At 39.2% G+C, this 21,021-nt stretch overlaps 2 protein-coding genes across 5 annotated transcripts in view; one reads left to right on the top strand and one right to left on the bottom strand.

The window, feature by feature from the left end:
- Positions 1-10,680, bottom strand: part of cobl (cordon-bleu WH2 repeat protein) — a 72,774-nt gene extending 62,094 nt beyond the window's left edge. The window contains exon 1 of one of the 2 annotated variants that reach the window (XM_078933347.1): positions 10,541-10,680. The gene's annotated coding sequence lies outside the window, so the exon portion shown is untranslated. The remainder of the gene's footprint in view (positions 1-10,540) is intronic. The other variant, XM_078933348.1, reaches the window with a different exon arrangement.
- Positions 1-21,021, top strand: part of triob (trio Rho guanine nucleotide exchange factor b) — a 103,581-nt gene that overhangs the window by 3,297 nt on the left and 79,263 nt on the right. For all 3 annotated transcript variants that reach the window (XR_013648325.1, XM_023964294.2, XM_023964295.2), the window contains exon 2: positions 11,469-11,522. Coding sequence is in view for 2 of the 3 variants with exons in the window: in XM_023964294.2 (XP_023820062.1) it covers positions 11,469-11,522 (54 nt within the window). In the remaining variant the exon portion in view is untranslated. The remainder of the gene's footprint in view (positions 1-11,468; positions 11,523-21,021) is intronic.

The raw sequence follows: 21,021 nt of genomic DNA, 5'->3' as shown, positions 1-21,021 counted from the left end.
CCTGAATTATGATGTAAACACAGGCATGCATACCCCCCACACTCCCCCAAAAATGGCTCCTTCCAATCAAATGGCAGAGAAAATATCTTCAGAGGCCTTCATACTGTTGAGGTGGACTCCAGCCAGTCCATTTTCCTATAGCCGTGTTGTAGCAACCTGGAAAATTGGCTCACATTGAAGTTGGACTGTGTTTATACAGCAGCAAATGCAGTTCATGCAGTATTCATGATGCAGACAGAAATAGGTTATGCCCTCAGGAAACTTTAATAAGAAGCTATTATGAGGAGAAAGTGTGGAAAAAACAAGTTGTTCATCCAAACTGTTTTTAAAAAAACTGTTGAACAGTTTGTAATCAATGCAGTTGGAAATTGCAGCAATGGGCTTAGAACCTCATATCCAATTAGTCCAAATGTGGCTCACACTTAGGAGGCATTCTTGTTTCATTCTCAGCCTAAAAATACATTTGGAATACATTTAGCATGAGTTCTAGCAGGAAAGTTGAGCAGATTTACTAATTGACCACTTCAGAATTCTTTCATGGGGTGTCACCTTTTTTATTTATCTTTTACCTCCTCCCCCATTCATTATCTCTACATATTTTACTGGATCATAAAATCTCAGATGTGGATCGGTGTTGTACTTATTTTTTATAGGTGCAAAATCTCACTAAAAAAACATCTAATTGCATCTTTGTTACACATTGGCATCTTGGCACACAGCTTCTCACTTCAGCTAAATCCAAGTACTTTTGTATATGAAGGTTGTGCGCCCTTTAGACTAATAATGATAGATATTTCATGAACAATTGCTGATTTTAGAAAAAAGTACCACCTTAACAACTGGTTGGTACAAATGGAAGCTGGGATATAACAGGTAAAAAGCTGTTTACTTAGCTCTGGAGCCTGCTTTGCTGTTTAATTAACTTGTATGGATGGTGGTAGCGTTTGGCCTCAGAAAATACGAGATGTCCTTCGCTGCTTGATTATTTTCGTGAAGCAGATGGTGCTCTATCTCAGAGCCCAGGATCACAGCTCAGCCGCTGAGTCACTCCCTCTCATGGGTTGCTCATGCCATGACTTCAAGTCCAATCTGAAAAACTCTGCGAGTTATCAAAGACAGTCGCCTGATTCTTGAGAGAGCTACCTCGGTGAACTTTGAAGAATGGCTTATGTGTAATCAAGACAAAGGGCTGCTAGCGACTAAAGACTTAAGAATCCCTGTTGGAAGCCTAGAGGGTAAAATATCTAGCTGTGAAATGTCATGTCTGTAGGATGATGGTTTGCAGGACCAGTGGTATTCCTGACTGCAGCTTGTAACAATAAAATTAGATTTCTAACTAAAAAACACAAATTTTTTTGTAGAAAAAATGTTTTGACATCAGTTTTGCCTGCAAAAAGATATTTAAAAGTTAAAATTTGGTTTTGGATATACTTAACTGTGTTAGGACTGGAGCCTTTCCTACCACTTAACAAAAGTAAACTCAACACTTTTATTTTTGCTCCCGTTTGTCATGAGGTGAACTCAGTGATCTGAAACATTTTTCTTAATGTACAAAGTAACCATTTCTCTCACATATTGTTCACAAATATGTCTAAAGGCTGATTAACACCTTCTGCGGTGCGTCTCTGTTGCGTTGACACAAAAAAATAGATTGTTCATTAATCAGAATGTTTACGTCGTCTCCACAACGCAGGCATTTAACAGGAGTTCTACTTCCGATCTTTCAAAATAAAACTATTTCCAGGTTGATACAACCCCATCCATTTTTGTCATGCAACTGAAAGTGTAATTTTGGAAAAATCTAACACCATTTATGACCCAAAACATACATTTTACAAGAAAGGGGAGGGCAAAGGGCCTTATTGCTTACATTCTGAATGAGCGAAAAGAGCGAGATGTGCTAAACATGGAGGTAGCAGCACAAATCACTCCTCCGGGAGCCAGGTGGGAGTGGGGACGGACTGGAGACGCAACGGAGACAATGCAAACTAACTGACACGCAACGCAATGGAGTTGCACCGCAGACAGACCAGTGTAAGTTCAGGTGAAATCTGTGATTAGTGAGCACTTCTGCTTTGCTGAGATAACCCATGCCACCTCACAGGTGTGCCATATCAAGATACTGATTAGACAGCATGATAATGGCACAGGCGTGCCTTAGACTGACCAAAACAAAAGAGCACACTGAAATGTGCCGTTTTCTTTTATTAGGGGATTGTCTAGAGACTCAGAAAACCGGTTTGTGACCACCATTTTTCTCATACCACCTTTCCAACCAGATCCTCGATATGGCACACCTGTGAGGTGGGATGGATTATCTCAGCAAAGGACAGGTGCTCACTATCACAGATTTAGACAGGTTTGCAAACAATATTTGAGAGGAAAGGGTATTTTATAAATAGAAAATGTGATTATTGAGTTCATCTCATGACAAATGGGAGCAAAAGTGTTTATATTTTTACTCAATGTATAATTTGAATTTGTTGTCGGTTAAGTTTCATAATCATTTCTGAGATACGATTCATTTTTATGCATTTACAAAGCGATATAGTGATATAGCGCTTGCTTTTCTCAATATATTTTGTAAACTAACGTACACATTAAGCAGCATACAATTTCATAACAGTCCAGAGGATTGCATTTCTCCACGAAGCCCTGTTAATTATATTGAAACAATTTTCTTCCAGAGCTTCAAAAAGCAACAACATTTCCACAATAGTGTACTTTAGAAGGTAATGTTTCAGACTCAGTCTCTTGAGTGAGATTTAATGAAGTTACACGGCCCCTAAAATCACATTACTTTCATAGAATTGTGCGGTGAAACTCAATTGTCATGAAAGCAACCAGATATGTGATGGACTAAAATTAAATATCAACTTTTACCAAAGCTATATTTTGAGGCAAAACTACCCCTCGACAGAAAGAGTCTTTACTTAAGCTTAAGTCACAACTGCCCTTACAGGTGGATATGAGGATGTCTGCGGGTAAAAAACGGGAAAACCTGTGCAGGGCACGCAAATGGTAGATGTAGTTATAGATTACTCATTGAACCTGTAGAGTGAAAATGTCCACGCCCATTTTCTACTATGGACATGCTGTTCATGCGAAACGCAAGGGTTAAGTAAAGGTGAGGAAGGTGAGATGCGGACCCTCCTAAATCCTGCGGTCTTTGCAAGGGGTCCACAAGTGCTGTTCATGTGATAAGTGCGCGCTCCTTGAGGCTCTTTTGGTTCAGCTAGAAAGTTAGGAAATTAGACAATCAGAGAGTAGTGTGTGCGGGCATCTTCTAGGCACTTGCGTATCATTCACTCACCCCGGATGAAGGATCCAGTACCTTACCAATAATTAGAGTGTAGAATAAGGGGCACCATACAACGGCGTTACCCAGACATCGTTAGTGTGTCCAACTACCTTTGGAACTATAAGTGTTTTCTGCGTTTACCTCACTTCATTTGGTGACCATTGTAATTTTATGTTTAACACAGTCACAAACTATCAGCTTTAATTTTTTTTATGGTGTATTCAGACTGGAAAAATCTGTTGGTTTCGGACTGAATCTGCATAATTTGGTCCGGATTGAGTCCTGAACCTTGTGTTTTATCTGTATTTAGACTGCCTACAAACTGTCTATCCTGTTCTGAACCAAAGCTTGTAAACAAAAGCATGTGACTAAAGATCTCTTCAGTCATTGGCCAGGAATTATGAGTTCGGGGTATAGCAGTGAGAAAAAGAATAATGGAAGTTTTACACTTTGCAATCCTTGTTGGGATAGTTCACTGATTCAAACTTTGTATTTCGCTCACCAATTTTGAACGCCTGTATCAACGTCAGGTACATTACTTTGTATTTGTATGGCAGAGGCATGCTGCAAGGCAGTTATTGAGGAGACGTCGGCTACAGAGGTACGCTGATAAATGTTTATTACATATAGTTTGTCAGTGTGAGAATCAAAGTGTATCACGTTAAAAGTTGTTTTAGTGAGCCTGTATTCATCCCACCACATTTCAATGAGTTGCTGTGTCTCATCGTTGCTTCATTCCTACTCTGTTTATGTCTTCGTAATTGCCGGCTCGTGTGGCCGTTTTGGTTTAGTTGCTCCTATTCAGACTGAGTAAAGTTAGGCGGAGCTCAGTCCAATTGGAAACTGACCGAGACCACCTTGAAAGATGGGTCCAAGAGCAGTCCCTGGTTCTGGACCAGGGTTTGCTATGTTGTATTCAGACTGACAATTTGTTCCAGATTATCGAGGGAAACAAACTCTGGTTCACTTTAAGAAAATGTTCCCAGTCTGAATACACCCTTAGATAGTAATTTCATTGACATTCAGAAAGTAATTTCTCTCTAAAACTCACTAAAATGAAAAATCGACAAAAGCAAACGCTTCATTAGGTTTCAACACTATGGATTGAGTGTTCCTGGAACTTAAAAGTAGAATAGAGTCAGTGGTAATGATGCTACCGCTAGTGTTGACACCACAGTGAGCTGTATCACTCATTGGCCACAGTGAACCCAATGACCTGTGCCAGTGGAGGCTGCTTTAAGGGCCACAGCCACACAATGACCTCGTGTCAACTTGCACGCACAATCAAAAATCCTGCATCATCCTGTTAAAGAGAGCTGTGATTTTAGCGGGCTGTGAAATGCAACTGCAGGAGAACACATAGTTGATAATAAAATAGAGGCAGACTAGATAAATGGGGTCAGGCGCAGCAAACACAAGGTCAACAAAGTATCTGTAAACCCAGCACAGTAAGGATGGAGAAGGAGATCCAGAAGGAGAAGCAATGACATACTTGAGGGACAAACAGGCTTTCATTCAATTATAGATCTGAGGCTTGGGTGGAGCGCTCTGCAAAATGCAGGCTGCTCTGCTCCTCATGAGGCCGAGACCTCACGGTTAAATCCATGGGCAGCCTAATTGGCAGTTGGTCAAAGTTAAAGACCATAAGCCTAGACGGGCAGTGTTGCTGCTCTGCTGAGCTGCATGGACGGTTGACTCTCACTTATTCAACAGAAAGGAGAAAAACAAAACACTAACTTGTGTTTTTTTTTTACCTTCCAGCTCACCATTTGTAGAGGGTTTTAGTACCGGTAGTTCTAGCACGGTGCTTTACACTTTACAGTATAATACAGTCAGACCCAACCTTGTGAACTGTGTTTAACATAATTAAAATAACCTTGTTTTTTCAAAGAAGGCTGTATTCGACTTTTATTGTAGGAAGTTGAATCTGGTAAAATATCCATAGCATCAGGTGAAAAATCCTCCCAGTGCTTTTCCAGTGGGAAGTCCTTCCTGTTTACAAAGTCAAATCAAGGCAGTGACTTTTTTGGGCTGGACACAAAAGAGCATGTGCATGCCAAGTGCGATGACACACTCTCCAACGCAGACTTTGAAACGGTGAAAGGTTGGACTTTCCAGAAATGTTCTTTAGGCTCGTGGAGATGAGTGTGAGTGTCGGAGAATGAGCTTCTGTCTCTTCGGTATGTCACGGAGGGGGTGGGATGAGTTTTCCTTGATGGAGATCAGATTGTTCAGTGCCCTCATGCCCTCACTGACTCAAATGTCTCCAGCTCCTGTCCAGTGTCTTTTCAGGCTTATGGAGGAGTTTGTCAAGGCCCTGCTGGCATCTCTGGCACTGATTCTGCTCCCTCAGCACACAGAAGCACTGTGGTCTTGGTTTGTTTTGTTCTGTTTTTTAACCTGTTTTGTTCTGAGTCCAGTTTTCCTGTTCATCTCTTTTCAGTACGCTGACACTCAGATGCTGTAGTCCGGCCACTGTCACGACTACATTTAATTGGTTTAGATATTTTTTGCATAAGGCCTCTTTCATTGTTAGATACAGATATGTTGAGTTTTCTGAATTGCATTGATTTATGTGAAATGGACTTTTAACAGCACCTACAGACCCACTTCAATGAAAATCATGTTTTTGGTGTTTTTAACATGTTCTTGTGACATTTGTGACTTGTGACGATGGAAGCAATATATAAAGAAAATTAGGCTCAAAGTGGCGTTTCTGAGTACTGGTATTTCTTAATCAAATTGTTGTGAATCAAGTGTAGACAAAAAAATTCAGTTCGAAAAAGCTTGTAGGTGTGATGTAAAAGGTACAACTGGCTGCTCTGCTCCATTCTGATACATCCACTGTTAGACAACTAGATCCATGTACGTCTTTGTTTTCCTCGTCCGAGCTGGCATCTGGCTCAAAACTGTACGGCTGGATAGCTCTGAGATTGCTCACCATTTTTGTTGCACCAGTAATGTTAGGTTGGGAGTGTAAGGAGCTATGTAAGCTAGGGGGAGAGCGCGAAAACAAATGTATGATGGGAAGTGGGGGTCGGTTGAATTTCTCATGTACTACTGTTGCTCTGCAGAAACTATGTCCTAGAAAACAACACAACTATTTTGATAATGGCTAAAAACTTGTAATCATAGACCACCGGGAATGCTTTTAAAATAGATTAATAGATGATTTGAGTAGGTCTTTAGGACCAGTTAATGCTATCTGCTTGCTCTAGTTATTTTGTTTTGGGAATCCCTGCAAAAATGCATGCTAGTACAACCTCAAACTTATATTTATATATATATATTTTTTTATGTATAGATACAAACACGGATCCTACAGTTGGAAATGCAAACATTTCCATATAAGCTCACAGTTCACTGTCACTAACACCTTTCATATCGAACATTTTGTTAAAACGCTTATCAATTCCTTTTTGTAACTTACTAATACACATTTAAAAACCGTGTAAAAAAGGACCCTTTTAGAAACTACGTCAGATCTTTTTTTTTTTACTTGGGCTTCCTTATATTTAAAATTGAACACATATTTTAAATAGATATGTTTAAAATATAAACAAAACAATAAAAGCTAGCAGTGGAGATGAATGTAGTCCGGCAAAAATGGACACATTTTTAACACAATATTGTTAAAAGTGTTTAAAAAAAAGAAGGGAATTTTATATTTTGTTTTGTCATTTGGTTTTGGTCATATTACATACATATAAATTCAAATAATAAAAAAACCCCAGAATATGTAAGTTGTTTTTATTCTGAAGGTTATTGGGTGATTTTGTTGCTAGTTTTACAGCCAAACCACAATCAATGTCATTTAAGACCCTTGACCTTTGTAGAGGAGATGTAATACACTTTATTGTCATGTAACCATGCAGCATGCTTCCATGTTATTGATTGCTACTTAATGGTATTTTGCTTCTATAGCACCCTTTTAAAGATACTCAGTGGAATGGATCAAACCATTTCTTTCCTATATTTGAAACAGTTCCAAGCTGCTGTCATTTACGATCTGTTCATTTCTCATCATTTTAAAACAATGAAGGAGATATTCATTCTTTGTTCTCATTTATGACTGCTATTTGTAAGCTTCCAATCAGTAACCACAAGGTTTAGGAAGTTGATTATAAGATGCTGAGCGTGCCTTCTAGAAAGCCATTACCTCACATATGTATAACAGCCAGATACACATAAATCACTGCTTCCCACCCACATTGCCTAAGGTCTGAAAAGCAAGGAAGATGGGGGTGGTTGCATGAAGGAGGGATGGAGACATGGGAGGATTTCAGGTCATAAAAATAGGCACACTCTCCTTCAAATCCCCCCATCTGATGAGCCTTCCATCGTTATGCCTTAGCTCTGACTTTTCATATATCCCCCACAATGACCCTGTAATGTGGTATCTAGCATCCTGCGCTTGAGTCCAGCTTTAGTAAAGGGCTTTTTCTGTCAACTACGTTCCGTAAACACAACGTCCAATAAACCGTTATTCAATATGACTGACAGAATAAAGCGTAAATGTCATAAGAAAATAAATGTGTCCTATTGTGCAAGGCTTTTTCATGGAATTATGTCATCAGGATGAGCCAGAACATAATCTACAATTTCAACGACTAAAGAGTGAAGCAGCAAAGTAGAGTAGCACTATTGTCTGTCATATAAAACTGTTTTCATTCATAAAACGAGGTCCTTCCCTGCCAATCCCACTGGTTTGTACTTGTGCTCCAACAGCTGATGTCCCTCCCTTATCTGTGCCGTTTCCCCTCGGCTCAGATCAAGGAAACATCTGGAGGTGATGTAATCAAAACCTTCCACAAAACGTTGTTATCCTTTTGACTTTTGTCCCACAGTTTTTTCTTTTCTTTGACTTTTGGGTATCTTATTTTAGAGAAATTGAAGAAAATCCAACATTTAATTGGTCCTGCATATAAAGTAATAATAATGATGAAAAAATAATACTGGAGACAGTGCTAAGATTGTTACATTGATTTGATTGATACAGTTAAATAGCTAGACAACAAAACACATTTGGTCAAAAGCCTACACATAAACACAAATCAGTCCTGACAGGCAAAGGGAATGGTATCCCACAATTCCTTGCCTTCCTGCCAATCTAACAGCAGCACCAAAGTTACAATTGATTAATTGAATTAATTTGACTGAAAATAAAATAACTGTCTGATAAGTACGTCTTATTTTTAAATTTGACTGAACTCAAAAATATGATTTTTCTTAACTGAAGCAAATGATTAAGTTAGATTAATGTAAAAAGGTTTGTCGATACGTGGTCTTATCATCTTCATACGGTGGAAAAAGTATTATCTGAGCTTCTTCATCCACTAAATCATCTTCAAATGGACACGCCATGCTCCTTAACCTCTCTGAAACAAACTAACCTTCAACTAAACCTACTCCACACCAGGTTATGTTCAGAGCATGAGTTGCTATGGCAACTTGACATACAGTACAGACCAAAAGTTTGGACACCCCTTCCCATTCATTTGAATGAGAAAGTGTGTCCAAACTTTTGGTCTGTACTTTACCCGGAAAACATACTTCCATTTTTGGAATCGAAAGCTGAGGCTATCCGCTTCCCTAGCCTCAAACTCACCGTGGTAACTCACATAACCTGCGTTTGGGAGTACCGCTTTGGTGAAATCAAAGCATAGCTTGTGCTGGATGCATTAGCATGCATGTGTGAGCTTGTGTGCTCGTTCTCCTCCTCTGTCAACAGCTGCGTTCAGTCTGCCCCGCAAGAAAGCGTGCAGTCCTCCTCTTTTCTCTCCCAAACGGAGCCACACTGCATCCTTCCCCCCTTGCTTTAAGGACACGGGCAGACTCTGTTGCGCGGGGCCCGGATCGTGCTCCTCCTTTCAGCCGCGATCTTGCTGGCTTCAGATAAAATAGGCCAAGGGTAGCACTTGGCATCTAACTTTAGAGCGTTTTAAGTTGCAGAAGCATCTAGTAAACTGGTGCTATAGTTGATATTGTGCCAGTTTTGTTGTTGCAGCTCACTTTTTACTGCATTTATTTACCATTTAAGGCTAAAACCATTTTATTTGCTGATTAAATACACATACTAAACATATCTTTTTAAAATTGCATTTTTATAATTCTTTTTATATTCTGTGTTTTACTATGTTCAACCGTGTTTTACTGTTTTTTTTACTGTGAAGCACTTTGTGATTTTTATTTTGAAAGGTGCTATACAAATATAGCTTATTACTATTACTGTAAAAAATCCAATTAAGGAAACATTTTAGGACTGTAGGAAGTATAGATATGAAACAAAAACGATGATCTATTTTTAACAGCTGTTTTTTTATCCTATGTTACCTAACTTTTGAACTTGTACAAACATGGTGTGGGAATACATTTAAATGTGTTGGGAAATAAGATTTAAGTGGAACCAAATGAGCGTTTATATGTGACAAATTTGCGTCAAGCAGGGAAAGAGAGGTTTCTTCTATTTTATTTCCACAGTTTACTAGCGCATGTCCACCGACTACAGTTGGAAGAGGCTTGGTGCGACATTTTAAAGCGGTACATAGAGCGGTTTCACAGCTCTGTTCCGCTATAAGAAAGATTTTGTGCCACCACAATTATTAATTTGATCATGAATTCACGGGACATCCTTCATGATTTAACTTAACTTGTTTAACTTTTAACACTCATTTAATCGATGCGCACATTGTACATAGAGCCCTGAAACTTTTGTGGAAACTTGAGTAGCTCGGTGGGAACGTGAGAATTTTGAACGCGGAAGCCTGAAACGCGTTTTTTACATAGACCTTTAGCTAAAAGTGGTCGCTTAAGCGCACGTTGTCTAAGGCGGTGTGAACGTAGCTTCAGAATTTTTAAGGCTTGTGATATTTCTTGTTTCCTTGCTTTCCTTTTAAAGTATCTATTCAAAATAAGTGTCATCATCATTTGGACTTAATAACGCTACATTTCTTCTGCGTTCAGAACAATCCTCTGAATGTGAGGAGGTGTTTTAAAGTGATAGTTTTTTCTTTTTGCCTACATACCCAGTAAATTGATTCAAATCCTGGACACAAGTGAACAAATTCTCTCATTTCCTTCCACCACAATACTTCCCTTTTTCATTCTCTCTGGATGCCTTCATCCCTTTGTACTTTCCCAGCTGAAACCTTGCAAACCCTTTAAGAACTTTCTGTTGGACCAAACCCTTCATCCACACTGAAAAAAAAGGAGGCATGCAGTATGTGAGCAGGTGCTTACTGTAATCCTTGCTAGGCAACAGCATATGCCAGGCTGTTCTTTTTGGAACGGCAGCCAGGACAAGTCAGAGTGAGGGCCTAAGCTGCCCCTGTCCCTCATTCCCCTCCTGTCATCTCAACCGTCTTGGGCTGTGATGGTTTTTTTCAGTGATTGACCCTAAAAGACTTTCTTCAAGAGAATTTAAGAGTTTCTGAATCATCATATTTTTGTTATTTTGACCCAATATTTTACAAATATTTTGTATCATTACCGCTGGCATGGAAACGTTCTTGCATCATGCGATGTTGTCGACTACTTACTCATCCTGCTGTCATAAAACTGACATCTTTGATTATTTTTAGGTTTTGTCTGTTTTAGAATCCTAAACTTAATTGATTCTGGTACCAAAACCGATGAGGCGACCGCAGTTTTAGGCTTTTTTCAGTTCTGATGTCGCACACAACCAAATGCAGCAGTGGCTCATTGTGTAACGCAGCTGTTGACATCAACTGCTGTTGGTATCTTAAGGCGATCCGTTTGGTTACCGGTTTGTTGCTGAGAGTGCAGAGTGCTTTACGAGTGTGTGTTTATGACAGCGTAATAACACACCGTCTTTACTGGACAAAGATGAGTCATTGTTAAGGGTGTTGAATATGTTGTTGGCACATCTTTTACTTGTTTATAGACACGTGCGCACACACTTTGAGTACACATGTATGGAGTCTGCATGTTTAATCACAGGGAGGAAACAGATATCCGGATCAAATGGCTGCTCCACAGTGCCGTACTCTGTCATTTGTACTCCGCAGCTCCAGCGTTTCCCTCTTTGACACTAAAATATTGTAGGCCATGCTGCGGTTCCAGTAGGCCCCAGGGAAGTTATTTCAATCTGTATTGCCTTCTTAAAAATATTCTGTCTCTCAATGTGGATCTCTGTGCTTCCCTTTAGATTGCTCTCTTCCAAAGTGTGAATCCAAACTGGACGGCCCCGGTCAAACATCAGGTAGGTCAAAGATTTGTGCTGAACTTCTAGAAAACTCAACTGAAAATTCTTTAACACAGGATGCAAATGCAGCCATACCCATACACCTACTTTCTGTGTCTAAATCTATTTTCCTGTCTTGAAGATTTATTGTTATTGACCCCAGATGTGCAGGCGAGTCGGGGAATTCTCTGAACTTTGGGTTTTAAGCTTGAAATGCGGTTGATTTAACCTTTTTCTTCTTCCTGTTGTCTGACTGTAAGACCAGAGTGTCGCTGAAACATCAAGAACACCACGCACCATGGGCACTTTTGAACGAAAATGTTCCATCAAAGCTGTACTACATCGAATCCCATTAGACTCAAGCTCATCTGTGGCATCAGCTAGTAACCATGACCTTGTGGGTCGCATCCTATAATACCCCCAGGACAAACATACTATAAATACACCATGCTGCTCTCTTCTGGGTGACTTGTTTTTGGGTATAAACAGGACAGCTAGATCGCTCTTATTGGGGCACATTGATTATGCAAAATAAATTCTCATTCCTTGGCAAATAATTGTAAGCTAATTTAAACTAAGATGAAATGTAGTTTATTTAAATGAAACCTTTTTTTTTGGCAATCTGTGCAAGAAAAGTTGCATTGGTATTATCATGATATGAACAAACATGGAATCCAGTTTTGTCTGGAAATGCGTTTATTAATGCAAGACCACATCACAGCGAGGTGTCATCATCACTTGCTCTGGTGTACAGCTTCAAGTTTTTACCTGACATATTCCAACTAGGTCATCCAGGGATAAATAGAAGACCAGTCTGTATGGACAGCTTGGCTTATAACTTACATCTGCCAGAGCAGGAATGGCTCTGGCAGATGTAGCCAGAGCTACTACGGTCTTTAGAAATGTTTCTCCTAAAATGAGGCTTGAGCTACTATATAAATCAGAGGCAGTCTAATTGTCTGAAACATTCAGCTAAAAAGAGATGAGAATTCACTTGAGTCTTCTAGAGAAACTGTAAACATGCCATTTATTAATTCTCTTCTGAGTTGATGCTCCTCTGACCAGTGATTTTATGCATTTTTTTTGCTGCTGTGTTGCTTTAACAAGTGAATGAAACAGATTTGCTTTTCTTTAAGTGAGCAAGTTAGATAGATACGCATAGTTTCTGTCTTTTCTTTAATCACTTAATGAATCAAACATTTATTTCTCCACCCATATTCTCACTTTTGAGCTGCATGTTTTTTTTAATCATCCAGGTGGATAGGACAGACCTAGCTGGGTATGTCCTGTTGTTTGGATACATTACAATCCAACTTAAAATCCTTGATGTTCAGCTTTATTTATACATGAAGTAATAACTTTTTTAAAAAAAAGGGAAGATTGATCCGTTTATGCTGCCCTATACAGATTGTAATATTATAAAAGTGACAATAATGCAACAATGTTTTATGGAGGATACTTAACTGCTAAATCATGTGTCCCTAAAACAGTCTTAGCCTGCATATGGATTTACAGACTAAGCATGCTTAGAGTAAAGAGCTGGACTGCTTCCCAGATATGCTTCAATCTAGAGTCCAAGATAATCTGTAACAGTAGCATGTTAAGGCAGGATGATTCTGATCAGTAGCTGTGTTAACAAGTTGTGTATTAAATAAGATCTATTTGGGTCAAAATGTTTTTGGGATTCAGAAACTCAATCACATTTTGTGATTTTTTGGTCATTTTAATTGTTGGCTCACTCGTGGAATCTCACACATTTTGTGGTGGGAAAGTTCTTTTCCATTTAATTGTAAATTTGTGATTTAAAATATTAAATTGAGGAAAAGGGTCAAATCCCCCTTTTCTCCCATTTCGTCTCACTTTTCTCTCCACCATATGTTTCTGTTCAGTTTCCTTCTGCTCTGAGTCCCTTCTCTAGTCTTTGTCCACACTGAGATCACTGTGTGGTTCCTATTGAACTGGGCTTTGAATGTTAACCATGTGCACTGTGGGTAAACTGCCAGACAACTGCCAGACATGCTCCTTCAGTCTTGCACTAGTGTGTGTTCATGTGTGTGCATAGATCTTTTTGTGGTGGAAAGAGCAGTTTTCTCCGTACTTCACAGGATTTGGATTTTTTCAAACTCCTCTGCAGGGGGCCACGATGGAGAACGCTGTATGGTGTTGGTTTATACATCTGCATTTGGGTTTCTGTCAGATTTGTCCCGGGATAGAAGCATTTTTACATATTTACTATCTTTCCATCCATGGATGGATGTCCTTTGCTGGGTTATAATTGTTAGAACCTCCTTTTAATACAGTTTAAACCCCATACCCCTAGATAAGTCATGGAAGCTTCATTATTATGTCCTTACCACATGACCCAGAAGTGCGGTTTTAATGCTAGGGCTACTGATAGCACTTTCCGATGATACAATAAAGATAGTTTCTGCAGAAATACTCCAAATTGTTTTAAAATATTTGCGAAAGATCTCAATTTACTCTGAAAAGTCACTGAAACTTGTGTCAGTGGAATTCAGAACAAATTATAAACTATGTGTGAACCAAAGAAACAGTTGTTGCATTTGTCAAAAGTTTTCTTTAAGGTATTATAACCGTTGGAGAACTCTAAGAAGAGCTGATGACTTATGAAACACCTCAGGTGTGCAATCTCATGTTGCACTCAAGCAACCTCTGTGTGACATTTAACTGAGTATTGTAATGTTTATGTGAACGCTGGGTTCATTTCAGCCCAAATTCAACAACACTTGAGCAAAATGAGTCCAAATGTAAGTTAGAAATGTCTGCAACATGTATTTGTTGCAAAACAATGAGGTTTTTGCTTAAAATGTTTAACTTAGCTTCACTTGAAGGAAACCTTCAAGACAGCACAAAAGAATTGAGCCATCATTAGATTTGAGAGACAAATACAGTGTCGGTCTTTCTGTTTGTCTACAGAGTATGCATACTTTGTCATGTTGTCTTGACTTCATTTTCTTCGGTGGATACAGGAGTGTGTATCTGTGTGTCTTTTGTAATACTGTGTTTGTGCTTGTGGGTGCATTCCTAGATTCCTTTGTGCCACAGAAAACCTCTGGCTGTGCTTGTTGTTAAAAGTGCACATTTCGCATTCTTGCGTCACAGGATATCAGCATTTCTGAAACGCGATACTTCCTGTGGCTAAAGAAACATTTGCTACAAATCAATAGAAAGGATGGCTGTTTGGAAAGGAAAAAAATCTATTTGTTTGTCTAACATATCTAAAAGTAATGGAGTAAAAACATTTAGTTATACAGGGTGGTGTATATTGAGGATGTGGATGCATTGTTGCTAGAATAGTTTATGTTTCTTTTATCTATTCATTTTTCTTTGTTGCTTATAATTTTTAAACCACTAATCATGTTATAGTATCTTTTTGATTATTCACAGCACCTTCCTTTGTCAATCACGTCCCAATTGTTAAATAAAAACACTATCATCTGATTTCATGCCATTTTTCCACTTAGCATCTTTTCCTTCAGTTTAAATTAGAGGAGTAATTCCATTGTGCTTTTAAGAGCAGCATTGTAATATGGTAAAGGTGTGGAGTAACCTTTGGCCGACTACCTCGCCACAGCCCCTATAAAAGCCTGCTATCAGCTCCGTTTCCACATGATCGCTGTCTGTGATCTCAGTCCCTCACGCCCCTGCAGAGCACCCCTGCACAGAAAGGCCAAGTTCCACTCTGTCACACACCCAATCACAGGCCACCTCTCCCATATGCATTAGCCAATCAGACAAGCACCACAGAGGAGGAGCTAATCAGGGGGGAAGGGGTGTCTGCGTGCATCCGCTGGTTGTTCCTTGACTGTACTGATCCAAGAACCAACATAAGACCGTAGTTTTGTCATTTTTGCTGCTGCCTTAGCAGGTTTTATTGGTTGTGCCTCTGCAGGATAAGGTTGTGATTAATACCAGAGGAGTCCGAAAGCTTTTTTTTTTGTGTGTGTGTGTTTGTTTTTTGGACTCACAATGGTGTTTCCATCCTTCTCCTGCAACTAATTTTCAGCTGTATGATTGCTGCTGGGCTTGTCCAGTCCTCACTGTTCCTTGTCTGTTCAGTGGAACTGACATCTAAGACTCTAAAAGTGTGGGTGCATACCGCACTGAAAATGGCACAAGAAGAAAACAATAGTGGACAGTGTATTAGGGCCTGTTTGTAGCTAAGGTGACAGGGTGAAAATGTGGAGGATGAAAGACCGCGACTCTCAAAGCACTCAAGTATTTTTCCTCAGATGGGAGGTTACGCCTCTTTCTTCCTGTGGAATCTTGTTTTGTGAATGGCGTCTTTCTTCTTCTGGAGCGCTGGTGACATGGACCACTGGACTGGTTTGAGCACATAAGGGGGATAAAATCATGTCCGTTCAAATCCTGTTGGTGTCCCCTTGTAAGTATGACTTGATAACAAAATGCTAAAATGGTTTGTATAAATGGGATTGAGCTTAGTAGTTAAAATCAGGTGTGGTCCTCTATTTCTTATCGATGAATCTACAATGCAAAAGTATGTTTAATCCATAAATTCACTAATACCAGACAAAAAAGTGCCTATTTTTGATCTTCAAGCTAAGTAAGCGATGCATTTGATGCACGCGAGGAGGAGAAGTGGCCCTTCCTGCTCCTGAATGGTGTTGTCTTTATGTGGAATGTATACTTGTAACCACAAGAGGGCCTATAAAATAGCCTGTCAAGAGGGCTGCTACTAAATTTTTTCCATTAGATGTCAACCTAAATAACTCATTGAAGTAATTTGTCATTTATACTTAAGATTTTCATCACAAGTCCTAGATTCTGGATATGAACTTTAGAAAATCAATCTGGTAATGTGGATTTGTAAAAAATAATAAAAAATAATTGTTTTGATACAAACAAGATAACTTTAGAAAAGCAGCAGTTATTGTGCTCAAACTAGAAGGTGCAGTAGGGACATTTAAACAATTAAAATGGTTTAAATGAGCAAAACTTAGACATTCAATTGTGGTTCTGTAGTATTCCAAAAGTTTCTCTTTGGTGCACAGGTCAAATTATAGCTGCTATTGAATAGAAAACCTTCTCTTTTTCTTTGACATCCCCTTGAGGCTACAGAAAAACATCTTTATCAACAGGAACATTATTGTAGATGACCCTAGTGTCTTTAATTTTTTAGCAGTCTTTCACTGCAGATTTTTCTTAAACTGGATAATACAATTACGAGTGACCAAAATGTTGGGATTTTCCCATTTTTTATAAAGTCCGCCTACATATTTTTACAGTTTTTTAACAACCAATTCCAATGAAAATCATCTTTTTGGTGTTTTCGACATCATATTGCTTAATTTTATTCACAATGGAGGACATAAAAAAGAAAATGAAGCTTAAAATTTGCATTTCTGAGTATGCCCTTATTCAAATCATTGTGAATCAGGAACAGATGAAAAAAATGCTGTTTGAAAAAGCTTGTAGTTGTACAATTGGCAGGCCACGAATTCCCTGCTCCATTCCATTCTGATGCATCCACTTCCAGACAAATAGATCCATGTATGTCTACGTTTTCCTTGTCTAATCTGCTATCTGATTCCAAAATGTACGGCTTGTATACCTTAAATATTGCTCACCATTTTTGTTGTTATATTATATTTTACTGAGGACTGAGTTTGCCAGTGTGTGACGTAACGGATACGGCGAATCACTTATAGGGGACTTTTAATGGATGTGCATTTATTTCCCTCAGTCAGAACAATGCTGAATTGTTCTTGATGTAATTTTGTGTTATTTACACTTTTAGTGTGTTGTGTCTTCTGTTATGTGTGTTTACTGTTAAAAAAACCCATAAAACTGAATAGCCAACATTAAGCACATTTTGTATCGTTTTTTTTTTGTCCATGTTTAAATTCAGCTCTGTTTTTGGCTGGTCCTGAGGCCTCAAAGTTAAAACATTGAACTTTTCTATGGATAACAAATAGCGTTATTTGTATTTTCTTCTATTTTGATAGATTTTTTTCGCATTACCAAATGTCTTTGAGCACATCCTAACATAAAAAAAAAGAAAAAGAAAATTGCCAGGTTAGATTTGACTTTAAAATCTCAACTGCTTTGTGGAAATGATCCTGTAAATTTTCCCGCACTGGCTATTTGTGCAGACATGCATGAGGCTATTCATGCATAAGAGACAGATGTTCCATGAGATAGTCTTTTGGGCCTGTGTTTTCATGACTGAAATAACAAGAAAAACACATAGCATCCAGCAGTCAGATCCTGGCATGCAGATAGATGGGTTGGAGTCTGTGCTTCATTGTCTGCTGTGTGTGTATTAAAGGCAACAGCGGCGTTTATGGAGGACAGCTCTTGCGATGATCAGTTCAGACAAATGGTAGATAGTTGGAGTGGGGGAGTGGAAGAGAGACTCACTCTAGAGGAGAAATAAATGCCTATTTGCAAACTTTCTATGGAGGCATACACACACACACACACTCTGCATTTTTTATAAAGCAATATTGTATGGACCAACAAAATATTTGTGCATTGTGTTGTTCCCTGTGGGATCCAGCTCTGCTGAGCTTTGTAAACAGGAACTGTTCTGCTTTTTGCAAGCTGGCAACCTGGAGGCCCAAGACACACCGACACATATACACACACCAGCACACACCCACGCGCACACACACACACGTTATATTAGGGGTGGAGCATTTTGAAATGGCTAGTAGGGTCTAGTACCTCATGCTATGTACACGCCAGGCATGTAATGCGCGTTCAAGAACGATCTGTTCGCGGATTGGTAAACGGGCTTTTAGCATATGGTGTTCACACTGGACTTCTCTACCCGATACTACCACGTGTACTCACGGTTTGGGAAAGATTTGGTGCAAAATGTCAGAGCAGGGCAAATCTTGCTTCAGGCTTTTTATTTCACAGCTCCATATTGATTTATGAAAGACTTGCTGTTTTATAATTCCGTCTGCCCAAACACCCCAATTACTAATTTTTCCTTCATGATCAGTTTTCTTACATGACACTTCCGTGAATTAAAGGGGACGCCCTCCATTAGTCACTACTAAGTCTAATGTTCAATGAGCATTCAACAACCGCACTTTTTGTCCGTAGTGCCCATAAAGAAAAACTTGTTAGAAACTTGCGTAGCGATGTGTGAATGCAAGAGTTTCAAAAGCAGAAGACCGAAATGCACATTTACATAGATGTTTCATTGGAAGTGGCTGCTTGAACGCACGTTGCAGAGGCTGGTGGGAATGTAGCATTAGTCAATGTCTTCAAACAGTAACTACATTTCTTTATTCTTAGTTTCAAACAAAACACTTAATATCACTAAGTTGCTTAGTATCATAGTTTCACTGAAGGCAGTAAAGCTCTCAGCACAAATAAATTACCCAGATAGTTTTTCTCGTTGGACCTAATCTAGATGTTCACCTGAATTTTGGTACTAAACAAACCAGTTGGTGCTGATCCATCTAAAAAGGATGGAGCCGGTTCACTGTGGAATTCTGAGAATGCCGTCAGACTTTCAGTGAACCAAAGGGAGATGAAAATAGACTGACGCAAGCAGTTTACACTTTTAATTAGAAGAGAAAATCAAAATAATTGATTTTTAAGATCAATAAGACCAATGGTTTTTATCTTTCTTTAAAGCCTGTGTATTATTAAAATAAAATGTTCAGCTGATATAGATAGCATGCTGATATTCCTGTACCAGTCTACACATTAGAAAGACTTTGTCAGTGCATTTCTGTTTCTTTTACAGTATTTTCCATGTCTCTCTCAGTCTCCAGATGCCTCTCAGTGGGGCATTTGTGGGTAAAACGAAATGCATCGTGTCAACAACAGCTGTGTTAATTCAAATACATGCTGGTTCTTTCTTGAGCTTATGAATAACAATATCTTTTTTTAGACAGACAATGGATCTTTCTAGATACATACAACAAGGTACAAAAACATGTAAAACATCACTTTGTATTGCCACTGTTGACATTGCTTGTATCATAGTAAAATAATGTGTGTCCTACCCATACTGTATATAACTGGAGAGATAATCTCTGGTCTCACTCATAGGATTATATATGGCAAAGATAAAGCCTGAAGTGGGAGGGGCTTATAAAGGGGAGTTTGATCTGCGCAACTCAATAACTTTCCAGTAACAGCAGTTGGTTGGAACACAGTAAAGCTTGAAGCTCTGTTGGGTCTACCCATGCAAGCATTCATCCTTCTTATATTTCTGCTGTGTTCTGTGCAGGGTTACATGGGTTGCTGGAGCCTATCACAGTTACCGTAGTAGGCGAAGGTGGGGTTTTTCATCACAGGGCCACACACAGACAGATATACTCACAGTTACTTTTTACAGTCACACTCCCATTCACCCATTCACACACTAACACTAGCACCAATCTATAACCCAAAGGAGGTATGTGACGTTCAGTGCCTTGCCCAAGGACATTTTGGCACACTGGAACTGAATTTGGCGTCATATTCAGGAACGGAAGATTAATACCTGTTTTATTTTCTTTTTTGTTTATTTTTTCTGTTTAATTTGGGAAGAAAATACACACACACCATCATTCTTGGCCTCTTTATCGTTGTGTGTGTTGTCTGTGTTTATCTTTCTTTCCTTACGTTTGTCATGAAAACACTAAACTAAAGCAGACCTTTTTTTATCACCTCTTTCTGCAACTGTCTAATAATGTCAGATAAAGTCTCGCCTGCCTCGAATGTTCACTAGAGAACAGTTGATACCTCATGGTCCTGGGCACGTTTCCTTTCTGCGTTTCCTCTTTCATTTGCTCTCTGCTTTTGTTTGGAGGCAGTTAGAAAGGCAGTGGCCTGCGGAAACATCCACCCTCCTTTTCTTTGTGTCTGCCTGTGAAGTGTTATTTGGTCTGCTTTAGTTTATCGACTGCCTTTTGCTGTTTAGTGGGACAATAGGGCGAGTTTGGTCTCAGCAGGCTGTTCAATGGCCTCCCTGTAGCCGTACAAAGCGTCCTCCTCTCTGCTTCATTGATGTGTTCATGCAGTTCAGCTGGCTGCCCAATGAGTCTGAACTGTATACGTTTGTGCACAGAGACGCCAGTGGATGCTATGTCCTGAAAGGAACTTGTTCTCTTCGTCACGGCTATAGTCCATCTCACATTCAGGTTTTTGTTTGCCATGGAAACAGTACAACTAATAACACAGAGGCACTGTTTTACATAACAGTAAACCCTTGTGTTTGATCACATTGCTTTTGGTCAATACACCCATTAGCAAAGTTCTTTTTCGCTCTAAGTTTGGTATTGGCACAGCAGTGTGTCCCTTTTTATTTTAACTTGTGCTGTCCAGCAGTTAAGCAAACAGACAGAAGCTGAGAGTCTCTTGTGTTGGACAGATTTGATTGTTTCAGCAGGGGTCAAGTGACCTTTAGACACACAATTGCATTATTGTTTTTTGGTCTTCAAGGTCCAACTTCCATCCATCCATTTAGCAAAACTGCTAAATCGCTTTTGAGGTCACGGGGTTGCTGGAGCCTATCTCAGCCACTGTT

The sequence above is a fragment of the Oryzias latipes genome, chromosome 16, assembly GCF_053564925.1.
Source record: "Oryzias latipes strain Hd-rR chromosome 16, Olatipes_Hd-rR_3.1".
Taxonomy (NCBI): domain Eukaryota; kingdom Metazoa; phylum Chordata; class Actinopteri; order Beloniformes; family Adrianichthyidae; genus Oryzias; species Oryzias latipes.
The sequence above is the reverse complement of the archived record's forward strand: the minus strand, read 5'-3'. Positions and strand labels throughout refer to the sequence as shown.